General features: G+C 38.0%; 1 protein-coding gene across 1 annotated transcript in view; it reads right to left on the bottom strand.

The window, feature by feature from the left end:
* COG5 (component of oligomeric golgi complex 5) overlaps positions 1 to 16407 on the bottom strand; it is a 259814-nt gene that overhangs the window by 36527 nt on the left and 206880 nt on the right. Inside the window, exons 15-17 of the mRNA XM_006882687.1 lie at positions 12483 to 12593; positions 10848 to 10910; positions 3267 to 3370 (exon numbers count right to left, since the gene is read on the bottom strand). Of these exons, the coding sequence (XP_006882749.1) occupies positions 3267 to 3370; positions 10848 to 10910; positions 12483 to 12593 (278 nt within the window). The remainder of the gene's footprint in view (positions 1 to 3266; positions 3371 to 10847; positions 10911 to 12482; positions 12594 to 16407) is intronic.

Raw genomic sequence — 16407 nt, forward strand, 5'->3', positions numbered from 1 at the left:
AGTTGATGCCTCTGAGCTGTGGTGTTGGACACAGTACTGAACAGCACACGATGGCCAAAAGAACGAATATGTCAAACCTTCCTTATTCACTTACCGACTTTCAGACATACACGAAACAAATGAAAATACCATGGCTTGGGTCAAGCATACCTTAGTCTCTAAATTGCCATCCTTACTCTTTAGCACTTTAAAAAATTCCTTGGTAACATATTTTTGCTTACAACACATCTCTTGATTTCATCACTTATGTTGCTGATTGTACAATAAAATAAAATGTAATTCTCAAAAACGTCAATTTTTTTTTTCTCTCCAGCTATTATGATGTTTCCTATTGGTCCAGTTGTAAGGAATATTTTTTTCTTGATTGTGCAATGTAATCCATGTTGAAGGCTATATATAGCCTTTGATCTTTCTGAGTAAGTACTTCAAGTCTTCTTTAGTTTCTACAAGCAAGGTTGTAACATTTGCATAACTTAAGTTGTTAATGAATCATCTTCCTATTCTGATGCCACATTCTTCTTCATATAGTCCAATTTCTCAAATTACTTGTTCAGTATATATAAAGAATATGTATAAAGAAAGTTTATAACCTTGATGCACACTCCTCTTGATTTAAACAATGTAGTTTTAAAAGGTGTCTAAGGTTTTAGAGATTATAGGAACCAAAGACAAAGACCAAATTCTCTAGCTAAAGTTAATTGTTTACTCCACAAAAGAGGAATTAATTTTTTAAACAGTTTGGATCCAATTTCACCTTCTATTTCATTGTTACTTGAGAATGGACACAATTATAAATAGCAAGATTCTAAAAAAAATGAAAAAAAATTATTGACATAGGAGGAATGCTTTAAATATACTGTAAAGCACTGTTGTTCCACACTCATAGACTGCTATGTATGGAGAATGACTGTAAGTGCAATCTTAAATGGCTGTTATTTGCATACTGAACTGAAGTAGTCATAAAAGCAAGAAAGAAAAGAAAAACCCTAGACACAATGCAATGCACCTTAAAATTCTGATTTAAACACTTGGCAACATGTCAGTTACAAAAAACCCTCAATATGGCTCACCTGTAGTAAGGCAAGCTAGGGGAAGATACCTATCTAGAAAGGAATATCTATCTGTGTTTCATTAATTATGCAAAGGTATTTGTGTGAATCACAACAAACTGTGGCTGACTTTAAGAATGGGAATCCTATAACACTTGATTGTGCTTATGTGAAACCTATACTTGGATCTGAAGGTAGTTGTCAGAACAGAACAAGGAAACATTGCATAGTTCAAAATAAAGAAAGGTGTACACCAGGGATGCATCCTATCTCTGTATCTTTTCGATCTATATATGGAACAGGTCATCTGGGAATGATGGCATCAGGAATGTGTCATCAGGATTGGAGGAAGACTCATCAACAATCTGCATTATGCAGATGATGCAACCCTGCTTGCCAAAACGTTCTGAGGCATTTGCTGCAGAAGATGAAGGACAGCAGCCTTCAATATGGATTGAAGTTCAACATCCAGAAACATTCTCACCACTAGGCCAATTGGCAGTGCCATGGTAGATGGTGAAGAGAGTGAGACTGTTCACAGCTTCAGTTTGCTTGGCTCCACAATCAACATTCTTGGTACCAGCACAGCCAGGAAATCAAAAGACAAATTGCACTGGGAAAATCTGTTCTTAGAGACCTCTCCAGAGTACTAAAGAGCAATGATGTCAGTTTGGAGACTAAGGTGTGCCCGATACAGGCCATGGTCTTTGCAATTACTTGTTATACATCAGAAAGCTGGATAATTACTAGGGATGATAGAAAGAGAATTGATGACTTTACGCTGCGGTGCTGGAGAAGAGTACTGACTATAACATGGGCTGCTAGCTGAACAAACAGGTTCGTTCTGGAGAGGGTGAAACCAGGCTGCTTCTTGGAGGCAAGGGTTCTGAAGCTCCATCTGATATACTTTGGGCATGGTGCACAGAGAGACCAGTCCTTGGAGAGGAACAACATGCTTGGAAGGGTGGAGGGACACCCAAGAGAGGAAGACCCTGGATGAGGTGGATTGACTCAGTGACTAGGGTAATAGGGGTAGGTTTGTCAGAGACAGTAAAGTTGGCTCAGGATAGAGCAGGGTTCAAAGTTTTTTTACATATGGTCAATATGAATTGGAAGCAACTTGATGGCACATAACAACCAATCCCCACCATTTCATGACTAGTCTAAATATTTGACCAAAAAAAATACTGTTTTTTCAGAATATAGGTAATCATTACATTCCTGTCTCCGACTGAATTCTCTATATACTCATGCATTTTTTATAAAACTCACTTTACCTTTTTATGCTTCAAAGTTATTAAAAACTGAGATGAGGTAAATGAAATAAGTGAATTGAAAAACTAAAGGGCAGTGTAATAATATTTGATCAATTTTTCTACAAAAATCAAACTAGTGGCTATATAAAATAAATAATATCATTTATTTTAATAAATTACATATACTTTTAAACAACACAACCGAAAAGAAATAGGATAGTTCAAACTAGCAGTTAGAACTATTATTAATATCACTCTAAACATCTGCAAATTATATTACAAATATTCTCGACTTTCTTATGCACTGAAATAAAACCATTTTACTCTATTTTAAAAGGTTCATTACACATGGGGTTAGAATATGATTCCTATCTCAATATGCAGAGGTTATGAATAAGCAATACTCATAACAAAAAGCTACTGAAAAATTCCAGTGTCTCTGGTTAAGTGTTATATCACCAGATTAGTCTGCCATGGAAACTCCGAGAAATGGAAATAGTGTTGGAAGGAGTGGGACAGAAGTGTTCCCTCCAAGCCACAGCAGGACTCGGAGCGACACGGTGGCAGAGGCAGGCCTTCACATACTGGGAGTACGGAGTTGGAGGTGACTGGATGTCCCCTAACAATAGCAACAACAACAGAGGATTATTTGTGAGAAGCAAGGAAAATGACTAGAAAAGAAGAGGGTACAAGCTTCCAAAAGTCCTCAAGTGCCAAGCCACATCCTGAAGACCTTAATGGTGTTATGTTCTAATGAGAGGTGAGAAATGATGAAAACAAGAACTGAAAATTTTAATCTGCTAATGGCATTCACTGTGGATAAAGTAGGGAGAGGCTGGAGGCCAGCCACATCACAAGAAGAACAGGCTCTAAGTGACAGGCGGAGTAGGGAGTGAGGGTAGAGGCAGAACAAAAACAAAGGCAATAAAGGTTAGTGGAATTTTTGATTAAAATGTATTACCCAGAAAAGTCCTCCTGGTGCATAGTGATGATTATCGCCTCTACAGCGTCTCCCACTGAAGTCAGTAAGGGCTGCACAGCGTTTTCCATAAGATCATGGATGTCCTGAAAGGGAGAAAAAGCAAAGTTAAAGAAAACCAACGCCAAGAATTTTAGGCAGTGAGGAGCAATTTGACTAAAAGTTTTCATTTTATATCAAATTCAGATTTACATAATTTAATGCTAACAACAGACGTCCTCTCCTCTCCCTAACTGCTGTCAATAATAATTTTTAAGACTTACAATATGTGGAACACGGTATTAAGAATTTCAACTCCCCCATTCTTTTCATTTTTCCCTCAGGAAAAGGCAGGCAGATGCAAGAAGAGAGGAGGAGTGGCATTTAGGAACTAAAGATCAAAGGAACGCTTTCTTTTTCTTTTTTTTAGCTTTCTCAAAAGAGTGAGACAAGAACAGAAACATTCTTTTCATTTTAGAATAACAATGAATGCCTTTAACTAGAGTAGATATAATCAATATATTGCTGATCCTTACAGGACAGAGCAGACTGGCACTGCATGATTTAAGTTTCTACTTAAGAATTACACAGCAGCAATTCTCAAGTGATTTTGTCTCCTGGGGAGTGGGGGAGCAGATATTTGATAATATCTAGATGTTATCTAGATAAATGTGTGACATCCAGAGAGGGGGACTTGATACCATATTTAGTAGGTAAAGGTCAGAGATGCTGCTAGCCATCTAACAATGCACAGGAGATGCTGCACTGCAATCCTAAAGGCACAAGGTTCAATTCCTTCAGCTTCCCTGCAGGAGAAAGATGAGCAATCACCTCACGATTGATTAACTGCCTCTGAAAACGTGACACAGGGTCAGCTATGGGTCAGCTCTGGCTCAATGGTACACAACAACTACAACAACACCAGTCAACAGGGAGCTCTGGTGGCCTAGTGGAAAGGAGCTGTACCGCCAACCCAATGGTATGTGAATCAAATCCACCAGCTCCATGAGAGAAAGATGAATAATCTCTTCCTACACAATTTACAGCCTTTGAAAATCCACTGGAGGCGTTAGTGCTGACTCAACAACACATAACAACAACAGCAAGAGTCAATAGGGGTGAGGTTGAAAAATCCTATTCTATAGTGAGACATAACCACTAGTTAGTGTATAAAAGAACCTAGACCTTAGTTAGAGTGGCTTAATGTGAAAATATTGATTGGGCATTAGTAAACACTCAAGACAGACTAATACACAGACACACACTCTCTCTCTCTCTCCAAAAAGGCTGATCTATAATGAAGACAGATGCCTTTTTTCTTTATTTATTAAATTAATAAACATCTTTGTAACTATTAAGAGACAAGACCAAATTAATCAGATGCAGGAACTGATTATGCATACACATACAGTTTGACCTCAAGGACTTTACAGTCCCATGGAAGTAGCTAAATTATAATGTTACAGGATGTGTCCTCTAACAACAGTGCTGTGGGTTCTTGGAAGGAACCTCTAACTCACCCTGAGAGAATCTAAAAAACAACAGATGTTGCTTGAAGTGAATTTCAAAGGACAAGTTGGTAAGAGCCAGGTAAAGAACCAAGGAGCTGGGAGCACATATGTTAAAAGGCACAGGAGTTAGGAAAGGTTATGCATCTGGGAAACTTCAAAGCATTCAATACAGATGGAGTATAAGGTGCCTGGAAGAGAGAAAAACAGCAAGAAATGAACTTCAAGTAAGCTGCTAGTGGGTTAGGAAATTATCTTGAAAGTACTGGGGAATCAAAGATGAGTTGCAAGCAGTGGAAGAAAAAAGGAAGATGTAAATTTAGAAAAAAGATGTTGCATAGCCAACTAGTTAAAAGAGACCAAACAGAATGGGATCAATTAAGAGGCCAAAGCAGAGATAAAGATGCAGAAGGATGAGGATCTCAATGAAGGCAGAGGCAAAGGGAACAGCGATGAGACCAATGGAAAGCACTGTGGAAGCACGGCAGGGTGCAGTCTTCAGCCGTGGGTCGGGCAAAGCAGAAACACTTAGAGAACACATTGGTTCTTTTCTTCAATGATTTGGTAATATCATCAACTGATAGCATAAACCAGAAAGGAAGACTAACCCAACCAACCCCAAAAGTTGAGCTGGGGTGAAGAGACGAGGGCGAGAAAGTGACATGAGTTTGAAGTGCCTATGAGAAATAAAGAGAGTTATCAAGTAGGCATTGAGATAATGAAATCTGTACTTCCTGAGAGAGACATTTTTACTAAATTTGGTTTTCAGGATGGGAGATGAAGTCAAAAGCAAAGATAAAATGCCAGTGCATGATGAAATGGGTAAAAATGTCAAATAGCACTTCGTGATTAGTGAGAGGAAGAAGAGTCCTGGAAGGATTTTCGAGGGTTACTTAATAATGACTCCTGACTGTGTGCTAGGTGCTTTACACAGATTAAGATAATTGAGACTGCAACCAACCCCTCTGCAAAGCATCAATGCAAACTACACTTTATGGATTTGTCACCAACAGGAATTTATAGATGAGGGAACTAAAGTGAAGGAGGCTGTCATAAGTTAAGTGGAGAAGAGGGTCATAACCAAACAAGAAGGGCTGGTGGTTCCGAGCTGTCTGACAGGCTTATGCTTACATTATTCTACTGGGCAGATATGTAGGAAAAGACTGACGATGAAGTAGGAAGAGACCCATCAAAGAGGTAGGGAGAAGGACACAGACGATTTGAAGAAAGGACGATAGACTTTCCACTTTCAGTATGAACAAGCCATTCTGAGGGAAAAAGATTAAAACCAAAATAAAATAAAAACAAAATAACCTCAACAAAAATCTACTGGTGGAATTCTGGAGAGAAAGACAGAGGGAGCAAATGAGAGAGTGACAACAGCACGTGGTTTTAGAGCATTGTAGAAACCTGGAGCCGCAAACAGAAGTAGATAAATTTGAAATTTTATTTTTTGCTTTATCCTACTGGTGTGTCCAGTTTTACAAGTGTCTAAAACTCCCAGAGAAAACCAAAGTTTTGATCTTTCTAATCAGAGAAATGGGAGTACGACCTGGTATAAGCAGGTGGCTACAAACCAAGGTACTCTGAGAAAGAAGAGAACAAGAAAACACCCCAATCCACTGTTTCCAGCTGTCTCGTTTATCACTCACGTGCACAGCAAACTAAAAAGTAGCTGGCAATTAATTAATTAAGAACTGAGCTAATATTTGAGGTCTGATCCACTACAGCTATGACCTCTTAGCTGCCTTTAAAACAAAACCATCTTTGAAGCAACAGAAAAAGTACCAATCCTACACAACAAACAATTCACAATGTCCAGCACCCAAATGAAAACAAAAAAACATACAGAGAGCTAGGAAATGCTACCATTCAAGAAATAGATACCAACTCCAAGATAAACCCTCTCAATAACAGTGTCAAATAACAGACCAGACACTGAAATTAACAAGAAGAGATTTTCAGAGTGACTAAAGAGGCAAGAAGCAATTTTATGCTTGATATTAAAACTCGGTAAACAAAATATAAGGAAAAGCTACAGAATAATATATGCCAATATCTCTTATGAATAGAGATGTAAATACCCTCAATAAAATCAAGGAAAATAAAATATAATAATATACAAAAAGAAATAAATAATTGCCAAAGGTGGTTTGATATTTGAAAAGAAATGATTTACTGCACTTTTTTTTATTATTAAATTTTATTAGTTTTCATGGACATTTACAGAGATTTTGGGTTTTCATTTATTCATTGTTGCACTGTTTTCTCCACCCTCCTCCCCAGTTCGTTCTTCTCCCCCCCCCCCCACGATTTACTGCACTTTAACAGAAGGGAGCTCTGGTGGGAGTCCAGGTGCTGACTCAAAGGCAGTACCTCTCTGATGGTTCGACTTCAGCAGCACTTCTACGAGAGAATGCCAGGCAATCTTCCTGCAGGTGATTCACAGCCTCAAAAATCCAGTGGAAGGTCAGCTATGAGTTAGTTTGATTTGGTGGCAATGAGTGAGTGAGTGGTTAACAGAATAAAAGGAAAATAATATGATTATTTCAAAAGATAGAGAAGAGGGAGCTCTGGTGGTCTAGTGGCAAGGAGCTGCACTGTAATCCTGAAGCTGTATGGTTCAAATCTACCAGATGGCTCAGGTGGGGAAGGAGGGGCAATCTCCTCCTATATCAGTTGGACCCAGTTCAATGGTACACAAAAAGAAAAAGAAAAAAAAAAAACCCAAACCAAATAAACAAAAGATAAAGAAGAAGTTATCTGATGAAATTTGAAACCAGTTATGATAAAAGATCCCAGAAAACTAGAGTAAGGAACTTGTTCAACCTGATAAAGTACATATATTTAAACACACACACACTCTCACACCCCTATAGCTAATGATCTAATTAAAATACTAAAATACTGAAAACTGTATACGAGATCAAGAACAAGTGAAGAAGATTCGTTCACCACTTATAATCAACATTGCACTGGAGTGTCCTTGTCAGTGAAACAATGCATGGAGAGAAAAAGATGAGAAAGGAATAAAGAAAATGGTCTTTATTTCTGTATGATACGGTTTACACAGAAAACTTAATAGCTATGTGAAAATCCAGCTTTGGGGCAACATGAAAAGAAGAGAAGAGAGCATCTTCAGGAATGCCTTTACTGACTGTGCGGGTTAAGGATGAGCAACCATCAAAGGAAACGGAAACGCCAGTTTCCTTTATAGGAGAAATCATGACGTTTATAACTCTTTTCATATCGCAAAGAGATGTGGATCTAGTTCAAATGCTATTTATATGTTAAACAAAAGAAAACAAAACAAGCATATGAAAATAAAAGAAAAATCTTTTGGTTTGTCACATCTGATTCATTTTAGGATACTTTTCATTATTATAACTATATTTTGCTTCTCTCATTAAAAACAATTGTTATGGAAGTTTTAATAATATTTAACTTCAATCATAATGAGATGAGCACAGATGAGGAAAGAAAAGGACACAAGCAGCTATCCAAATGGACTTTATGAAGCTATGGGAAAGAAGCTCTTTGCTTTTCTTACTCTCAAGGACTCAAACCTATTCAGACAGAAATTTAGCATCCTTCCACTTTCCAGGCCAGTTAAGTCTCCATCCACATATCGTATGGCCGGTCATAGAGTTCAAAATCTTTCTTTTACTTTAGAATTTATCACAGTATCCTTTCTTAATTCATTTTCTCTAACTTATTCCCTGATAGAGGCTTTACTCTCTAAAGTGTTTCTGCTTGAAGTTTGTGAAAATCCTCCTCTTCCAGGATAATTTCTTAGTGATATAAATTCAAATTAATAATTGTCATCTTACTTTTAGACACATATATTGTCCCATTTTATAGGTGAAGAAATTAAGGCAAGAGAAAGATTATTAACATTTCTGAGGCCATTCAACTAATAGTTTGGGTGAAATTAATTTCTAGGTACCTGGCTCCAGAGTTTGTGCTCACAATTAGTGTACTTACTACCTCAAGTAAGAAGTGATGAATACATATTTAATTGTTGTTGTTGCTGTTATGTGCCGTCGAGTCGTTTGCAACTCATAGCGACCCTATGTACAACAGCCCTAAACCCTGCTCTATCTATCCTGTGCCAATCTCATTGCCTCTGACACACCCATCCTGATTACCCCAGTCACTGAATCAATCCACCTCATAGAGGGTCTTCCCCTCCTGCGCTGTCCCTCCACTCTGCCCAGCATGATGTCCCTCTCTAAAGACCTGTCTCTTTTTACAACATGTCCAAAGTATGTCAGGTGAAGCCCCAGAATCCTTGCCTCCAAGGAGCAGCCTGGTTTAACCCTCTCTAGGATGAATCTGTTTGTTTTCTTGGCAGTCCATGGTACATTCAATACTCTTCTCCAGCACCACAGCTCAAAGGCATCAATTCTCCTTCTATTCTCCCTAGTCATTGTCCAACTCTCTGATGCATAACAAGTGATTGCAAAAACCATGGCCTGTATCAGGCGCACCTTAGTCTTCAGAGAAACACTGTTGCTCTTGAGTACTTTAGAGAGGTACCTAACTGCAGACTTTCCCATCGCAATACATTTTTTTATTTCCTGGCTACTGGTGCCAAGAGTGTTGACCGTGGAGCCGAGCAAACTGAAGCTGTGAACACTCTCAATCTCTTCGCCACCCATCCTGATGCTACCGATTGGTCCAGTGGTGAGAATTTTTGTCTTCTTGACATTGAGCCTCAGTCCATATTGAAGGCTGCAGTCCTTGACCCTCTGCAGTAAGTGCATGAGGTCCTCCTCAGTTTCAGCGAGCAGGGTTGTGTCATCTGCATAACGCAGATTGTTGATAGATCGTCCACCAATCCTAATGCCACGCTTCTCCTCATAGAGCCCAGCCTCTCGGATAATCTGCTCTGCATACAGGTTGAAAAGGTATGGAGACAGGACACATCCCTGGCGTAAACCCTTCCTAATTTTGAACCATGCAGTGTTGGTCTGCTCTGTTCTGACGACTGCCTCTTGGTCCAAGTATAGGTTTCGTATTAGCACAATTAAATGTTCTGGGATTCCCATTCTCAGAGTCAGCCACAGTTTGTTACGATCCACGCAATCAAATGCCTTTGCATAATCAATGAAACACAGATAGACATTCCTCTGGTATTCTCTGCTTTCAGCTAAGATCCATCTAACATCATAAGTTAATTAATAAAAGATGGTCAGATGTAGGAGGTAAAATTCTTGTGAGTCCATGTTCAGACCTAACTCTGGGTTTGAATCTCAGTCTTGCTGAACTGTATGTTTACTAGCTCTATGACACAGAATAAGTTACTGTTTGTCTTACTAAATGAAGGTACTAATATTTAACTCAGAGTTGCGACAGTACTTCAATATATTTCAGAATCCTAGAAAACATTAAGTCTAGATAAAGGACAGCTAAGACCTTTGAAAGAATGAATTTTTTTTTCAAAGAGTTGCCTACTATCTATTGCATATGGCTTGGAATCTCCTACTGATACTATTTTTCAAAACAAATTGTTTAATATTAGAAAACGGTATATTCTTGTTAGAGCAGCAAAAGAACATGCCCTGTTTTTACATCTTACAAAAAAATCTTCTCAAGTAGAATTTCTGCACATTGGCATTACTGACTGTCCAAAGCATTGCAAGATTGTTTATCAGCTGCCAGTAGCATTCTACTCCCAGTCATGACACTCGAAAACATCTCCAGATAGTGCCAAATGTCCCCTCGGAGACCAAATCACCCTGATGGAGAGGCACTGCTTTAATGGAATAATACTGGACTGCAATGCCCAAAGATAGAGTAAACACTTGTACAATTCCTTCTGTGTATTCACTTATCATAACTACAGTACAATCTATAGAGAACAATGGGGTATATTTTAAAGATATTTCTAAATAACATGGAAAATAAAAATACAAATGAATCATCTTGAAGATAATTATCAACATGATGCTTTTAGTATATCTAGAAGATTTTAAACATTTAAAAAAGGTAACATCTCTCATTCAGCCCTACAAAATAAAACAAAAAGTTCAGTTTGATCCACAGAGTTGAGGATTCAAAGTCATTCTTTTACCTTTAGAGCTGAAATTATAGTTTGCTCAGCTGCTGGTGGCAATGAGTTCTGATTGGAAACCACCTAGAACAAGATTTAATCCAGTTATAGTTTTGCTGAAGTCATTTCTTTCTGTAATACTAACTTTGATCATGACATGATAAGGCTGCTTTCATAAGACATGCTATGGTGAGCTAGTGGTAAGAAGGTGTGCAGCAATTTCAAAGGCACACGGTTCAAACACACCAGCTGCTCCATGGTGATGGATGGGCAATCTCCTCCTGTGTAATTAACTGCTTCTGAAAACTCACTTGAGGGTCAGCTATGTGACCACAGGTCAGGGTAGAACTGTCCTACAGGGTGTGTAAAGTTATAGTTCTGGTGGCTTAACAGTAAGTAGTTGCACTGTCAACCCAAAGGCACATGGTTTGAACCCACCAGCTGTTCCACAAGAAAAAGATGAACAATCTCCTCTGAAAACATGCTGAAGTTACAAGTCAGTTCTGATTTCATGGTACAGAATCTAACAATAATCTTTGTGAAAGCAGACTGCCACATACTTCTACAGAAGTGCTGATAAGTCTGAACTTCTGAGATCTTAGTCCGCAGTCAGCACATAATCATTATACCAATAAGGCTCCTTAAGTAAGTTATAGGTTGTTGTTGTTTGGTGCCGCTGAGTCGTAGACAACTCATAGCGACACTATGAACGGAAGGCCTGAGCACTGTTCGTACATAGAGTTTCCAGAGGTAAGCCATTTGGGAAGTGGATGCCGCTCCTGCTTCCAGGCTAAGTTATAGCTACTGGCAATTATTTTAAAATACAATCTGGCATAGTTTACTTCACATTGTTGTTGTTATGTGCCGTTGAGTCATCTGCAACTCATTAGAGATCAAGTTTTCAAGACCATTATCTAACCTTGAGCCTCCTTCAGAGCTTATAAATATTTATCTGCCTTTTCACCAAATATTTTCAAAGTGATCTACAGAGAATTATAAAAAAGTAAGTCATGTATATATACCAAATTTGGTTGGAAGTATTGATTTCTTAATAATTAGGAAAAGTTCATTTTAGACATAATATATGAAGGCAAACAAGTTAAAGTTCTGTCTTTTCTTTCAAATGTACTAGGAGAAGGATGTAAAAAAGAAAAGTGAACATATGCTCTCCTTGCAAGTAATCATCAATTATATAAAAACTTGGGTTTTAAAGCCAAACTCCTCACCAATTTCTGTGCAAAGAGAGACATTTTTTTTTTTTACATGTTGGAGAGATCAAGAATTCTTATTTTGTCATACATTTTGAGCTAATATACTACCAATCACATAGTATCCAACTATGATTTTTCAGTAATTATGAAACATACATACTTCACTCCTGATTCATTTATGCAACAAATATGGATAGAATAACTGAAACTTGAGAATCTACAGCTATGTAATTTAAGATAAATGTATACTCAAAAAGAAACATAAACAACAAAGACCAGGACTAAAGAAAATCCAGTTTTATAGTCACCATGTTTTCATTGTTGCATTCTTTAAAACAAAACACATTTTGGAATACTAATTTATAAGCTGTCTAAACTTGATGTAAGAAGAAAGAACTTGAAATTAAATTATCTAAATATTAAAGCAAAATGAGACAAAAATTACCTTTGTTACTGACTGGTGAAACTTGTACAGTGAATTCACTACTGCCACATTTCTTTTTTGCCCTTCTGTAAGAGGCCCGATCACCTGACTTGCATCTCCCTGTGTGGAAAGCTGCAAGAAATTCAGTAACAACAAAAATTAAATTACTAATTGAGAGTCCAGAAATAAACTTATATACCTATGGTCAGTCAATTTTCAATAACAGTGCTAAGTTCATTCATGGAAGTATTGAAGCATTATTTATTATATTCTAAAGGTGGAAACAACCCAAATGTCCATCAGTAAATGAATGGATAAATACATACACAATAACATACTATTTGACTATAGAGAGAAGTATTGTATAACCCTCAACTGCATAAAATAGCTAGACTAGGAAAAAAGATGCATACAAATATGTATTAATCATACCAGGGGCTGAAAGGAAAAGTAATGCGGAATTATATGTAAAGCGTATTGACTTTCTGTTTCAGATAATGCTGTTTTGGGAATATGACAGTAGTAATGGATGCACAACACTGCGTGAAATCAATGCCATTTAATATGTTGGTCAAAATGGCAAACTCTATGTTATACGTTCTTTACCCATAAATAAATTACCAAAGTGATGCTTCATGCATGTATTATTGACTGCCTTTGAGTCGAGCATGACTCACAGTGCCCCTAGGAACAAAAGGCCTGAAGCCTTTCTATAACTATCGGCATTTATGAAAGTTCATAGATTTTTCGGAAACCTGGTGTTTAGGAAGTGGATGCCACTCCTGCTACCTGCACATATTTCTTCACCTAGGGATAATTCCACTCTGGTGACAGAAGAATGTTAAATGGAAATATGTAGGACTAGTTCTGGGGAGCTCTGGTGGCTTAGAGGTAAGGAGTTGGGCTGCTAATCCAAAAACCAGTGGTTTGCTTGTTTGCTGTTCCACAGGACAAGTTGGGAAATCTCTTCCCCTGAGTTTACTGTGTCTGAAAGCCTGCTGGAGGGGTTCCTAAATGAAGGAAATGAAAATAAGTTCAACTATCCAATGACTTCCTTCTCACTCAGAGCAAAGGACAAAAAACTCCTTACTATTTCCTGCAAGGGCCAGCAAGATGTTGGATTAAGTCTGAAGTTTAAAGGATATTAAATTGAGTTTCAAGAATTCTGAGTAAAAACTTTTTGTTTCAGTCAATATTCAGGAACATAGGTATAGAAGTAAAGTTGAAAAAGCAGTTCTTAAGAATTAAAGGACCCAGGGTTGAAAGTGACACTTCATGGAGATACAGTAGAAGACCAGAACACAAACGGCTTCAACAGCTATTAGACTACTATTGGTTTTTATGCTATTTCTACCTGCCTCAAGCCTTTTTCAATAGCAAAAATTAATTCATTAAAATTTCACAGTCAATTTAAAGACTAAGGTGAGCTTGACCCAAGCCATGATGTTTTCAGTTGCTTCCTATGCATTTGAAAGTTAGACAATGGAAATGATCAAAGAAAATCAATGCCTTTGAATTGTGGTATTAGAGAAGTGTATTATGTATTCAGCCGACTGCCAAGAGTATGAACAAATCCGCCTTGAAGAAAACACAACAGAAAACAACCGTGAGATATCATCTCACCCTAGTAAGAATAGCAAAATTTAACAGAACAGCAAGCAACTAATTCTGGCGAGGTTGTGGAGAAACTGGAACCCTTATTCACTGTTGGTGGAACTGCAAAATGTGGAAGGCGGTATGGCGCTTTCTCAAAAAGTTGCAAATAGAGATAGATACCATTTGACCCAGCAATTCCACTACTGGGAATATACCCCCAAAAGACCATAACTTCCAGCCAAGCAGATATATGCACACCATGTATATTGGCGCTTTGTTCACAATAGCAAGGAGCTGGAAACAACCTAAGTGCCCATCAACAAATGAATGTATCTCTTATCTCTAGCTGTGGCAAATTCACACAATGGAATATACTATGCTGCACTGAAAAACAAGGAACTCATGAAATATTATTCAAAATTGGTGACCCTGGAAGACATTATGCTGAGTGAAGTATCTCAGCAACAAAAGGACAAATACTGCAGTGTCACTATTGTAAAACAGGACTGACATCAGGGTTGGGGGGAGACTGAGAAAGATGGGATAAATAATGTACACTGCATTGAAACAGATATGGGAGAGAACTGTTTAAAAGGGATATGTGGGGGGAAAAAAAGGAATATGTGATTGGGTATTTTTGTCATGACAGGAGTGCAGAGTGAAGGCTGCATAGTGGAGTGGACCTGGGGGGAGGGATTGTAAAACAATGAAAGAATTTTTCTTTTACTTTTCAAAGAGGGGAGTGTACTGGGGGGAAGGGGTGGGTGGTGAGAAAAGTGCAACAATGAATGAATGGAAATCCAAAGTCTCTGTAAATTTTCATTGAAATTAATAATAATAATAAAATTTAAAACAAAACACAACACAGCAGGGTGCTCCTTAAAGGCAATGAAGATAAAACTTGGTCTCACATATTCGGATGATGTTATCAGGAAGGGGCTCATCCTTAGAGAAAGACATGGTGGGAAAAGTAGGTAAGAAAAGACCGGAGCATCTTCAACAAAATAGACTGACAGAGTGACTATAAAAATGGGCGTGAGTATGTCAGCTCTCATGAGGATGGCACAAGGCAGCAGAGTGATACAAAGTGTTCTTCTCAGGGTTAGAATTAGTCATAGCAGACGAGCCGACACAAAACAACAACTAACTTAGATGGCATTCCCGTGGCATAGTTAGTGGGGCACTGTGCTGCTAGCCCAAGGGACAAACCTCCTTGGTGATTTGAATCTACCAGCAGTGGCTCCTTGAGTGAAAGATGGACAATCTCCTCTCCTGTGTCTTAACAGCTTCAGAAACCTGCTGCAGGCTCAGCTACAAGTAGGTTCCACAACTATGGCAGCGAGTCTGAGTCTGAGTTTAACTACGTTTATTAGCAAAGATGGTGCTTACATATGTTTTGAATTGACAAAAGTGAAAATAAGACGTTTGGACCCAAACAAAGGAGGGATAGATACATTCATTTCTACTTTCCTCAAATTTCCGGAACTTGTAGCATATTTAATTTTGGTAGGTTCATTTTCAGAAATTGTTGGATGTTTGAATTGGAAAAGGGGTACCTATCTGGAAGAGTGTTGTTGTTGTTATGTGCCATCGAGTAACCTACGACTCATAGTGACCACTTCTAGACTTCAGTTTCTGATTTGTGTCGAGCTTCAGTTTTCTTTTTCTAGGATTTGCTTTTAAATCTTTGAGACTCACTAAACATGGTCTAGGATTCATAAAGGCCTGCTTGACCTGCTTTCAAGTCCTGAACCGAATGACTGATCTCCCATAAAGTTAAGCTATATCTATGGGACAACTCCCTACACTATTTTAAGTGTTTTAAAAATAATTTTAATTGAAATATAAAGAATATGTGATGTTCCAGTGCACAGATAGATTACCACCAATAGAACTGCAACTACTTCAGACAAAAACCACCTTAAACACTTTATAAAGTTACATTAAACATTTTATAAAGTTACTTTAAACTCTCTATAAAACTACATTAAACACTGTATAAAACTTTCCCTTTGATGCCAATTCACTCATAGCTCCTCTTTTCTCCTCCATATGACTTCTTTACATAGCTGTAATTACTAAGGACACAATATATTACTACTTCATTTACAGTTATGTAACTACGTATTTTCTTTTTCAACACTGATACATAGAAATGTAGGTAAGCTATGGTTTGCTCATTTTTTTAAATGCTGTATACCCTGTTAAAAATGTCATGTCCTCCCAGCGCTGGCTGAAAATCGCCTGTGACTTCATCCATAGCCACTGGTGAGAGTCAGCGCCCAGAGCCATCAGGGGCTTTAAGCTCGTTGCCCACTGCTGTGGTGTGGACAGCTGAAACCCAGGCCCC

Source organism: Elephantulus edwardii, unplaced genomic scaffold, assembly GCF_000299155.1.
Source record: "Elephantulus edwardii isolate Elephantulus edwardi_28Jun2011 unplaced genomic scaffold, EleEdw1.0 scaffold00022, whole genome shotgun sequence".
In the NCBI taxonomy this organism is placed as follows: domain Eukaryota; kingdom Metazoa; phylum Chordata; class Mammalia; order Macroscelidea; family Macroscelididae; genus Elephantulus; species Elephantulus edwardii.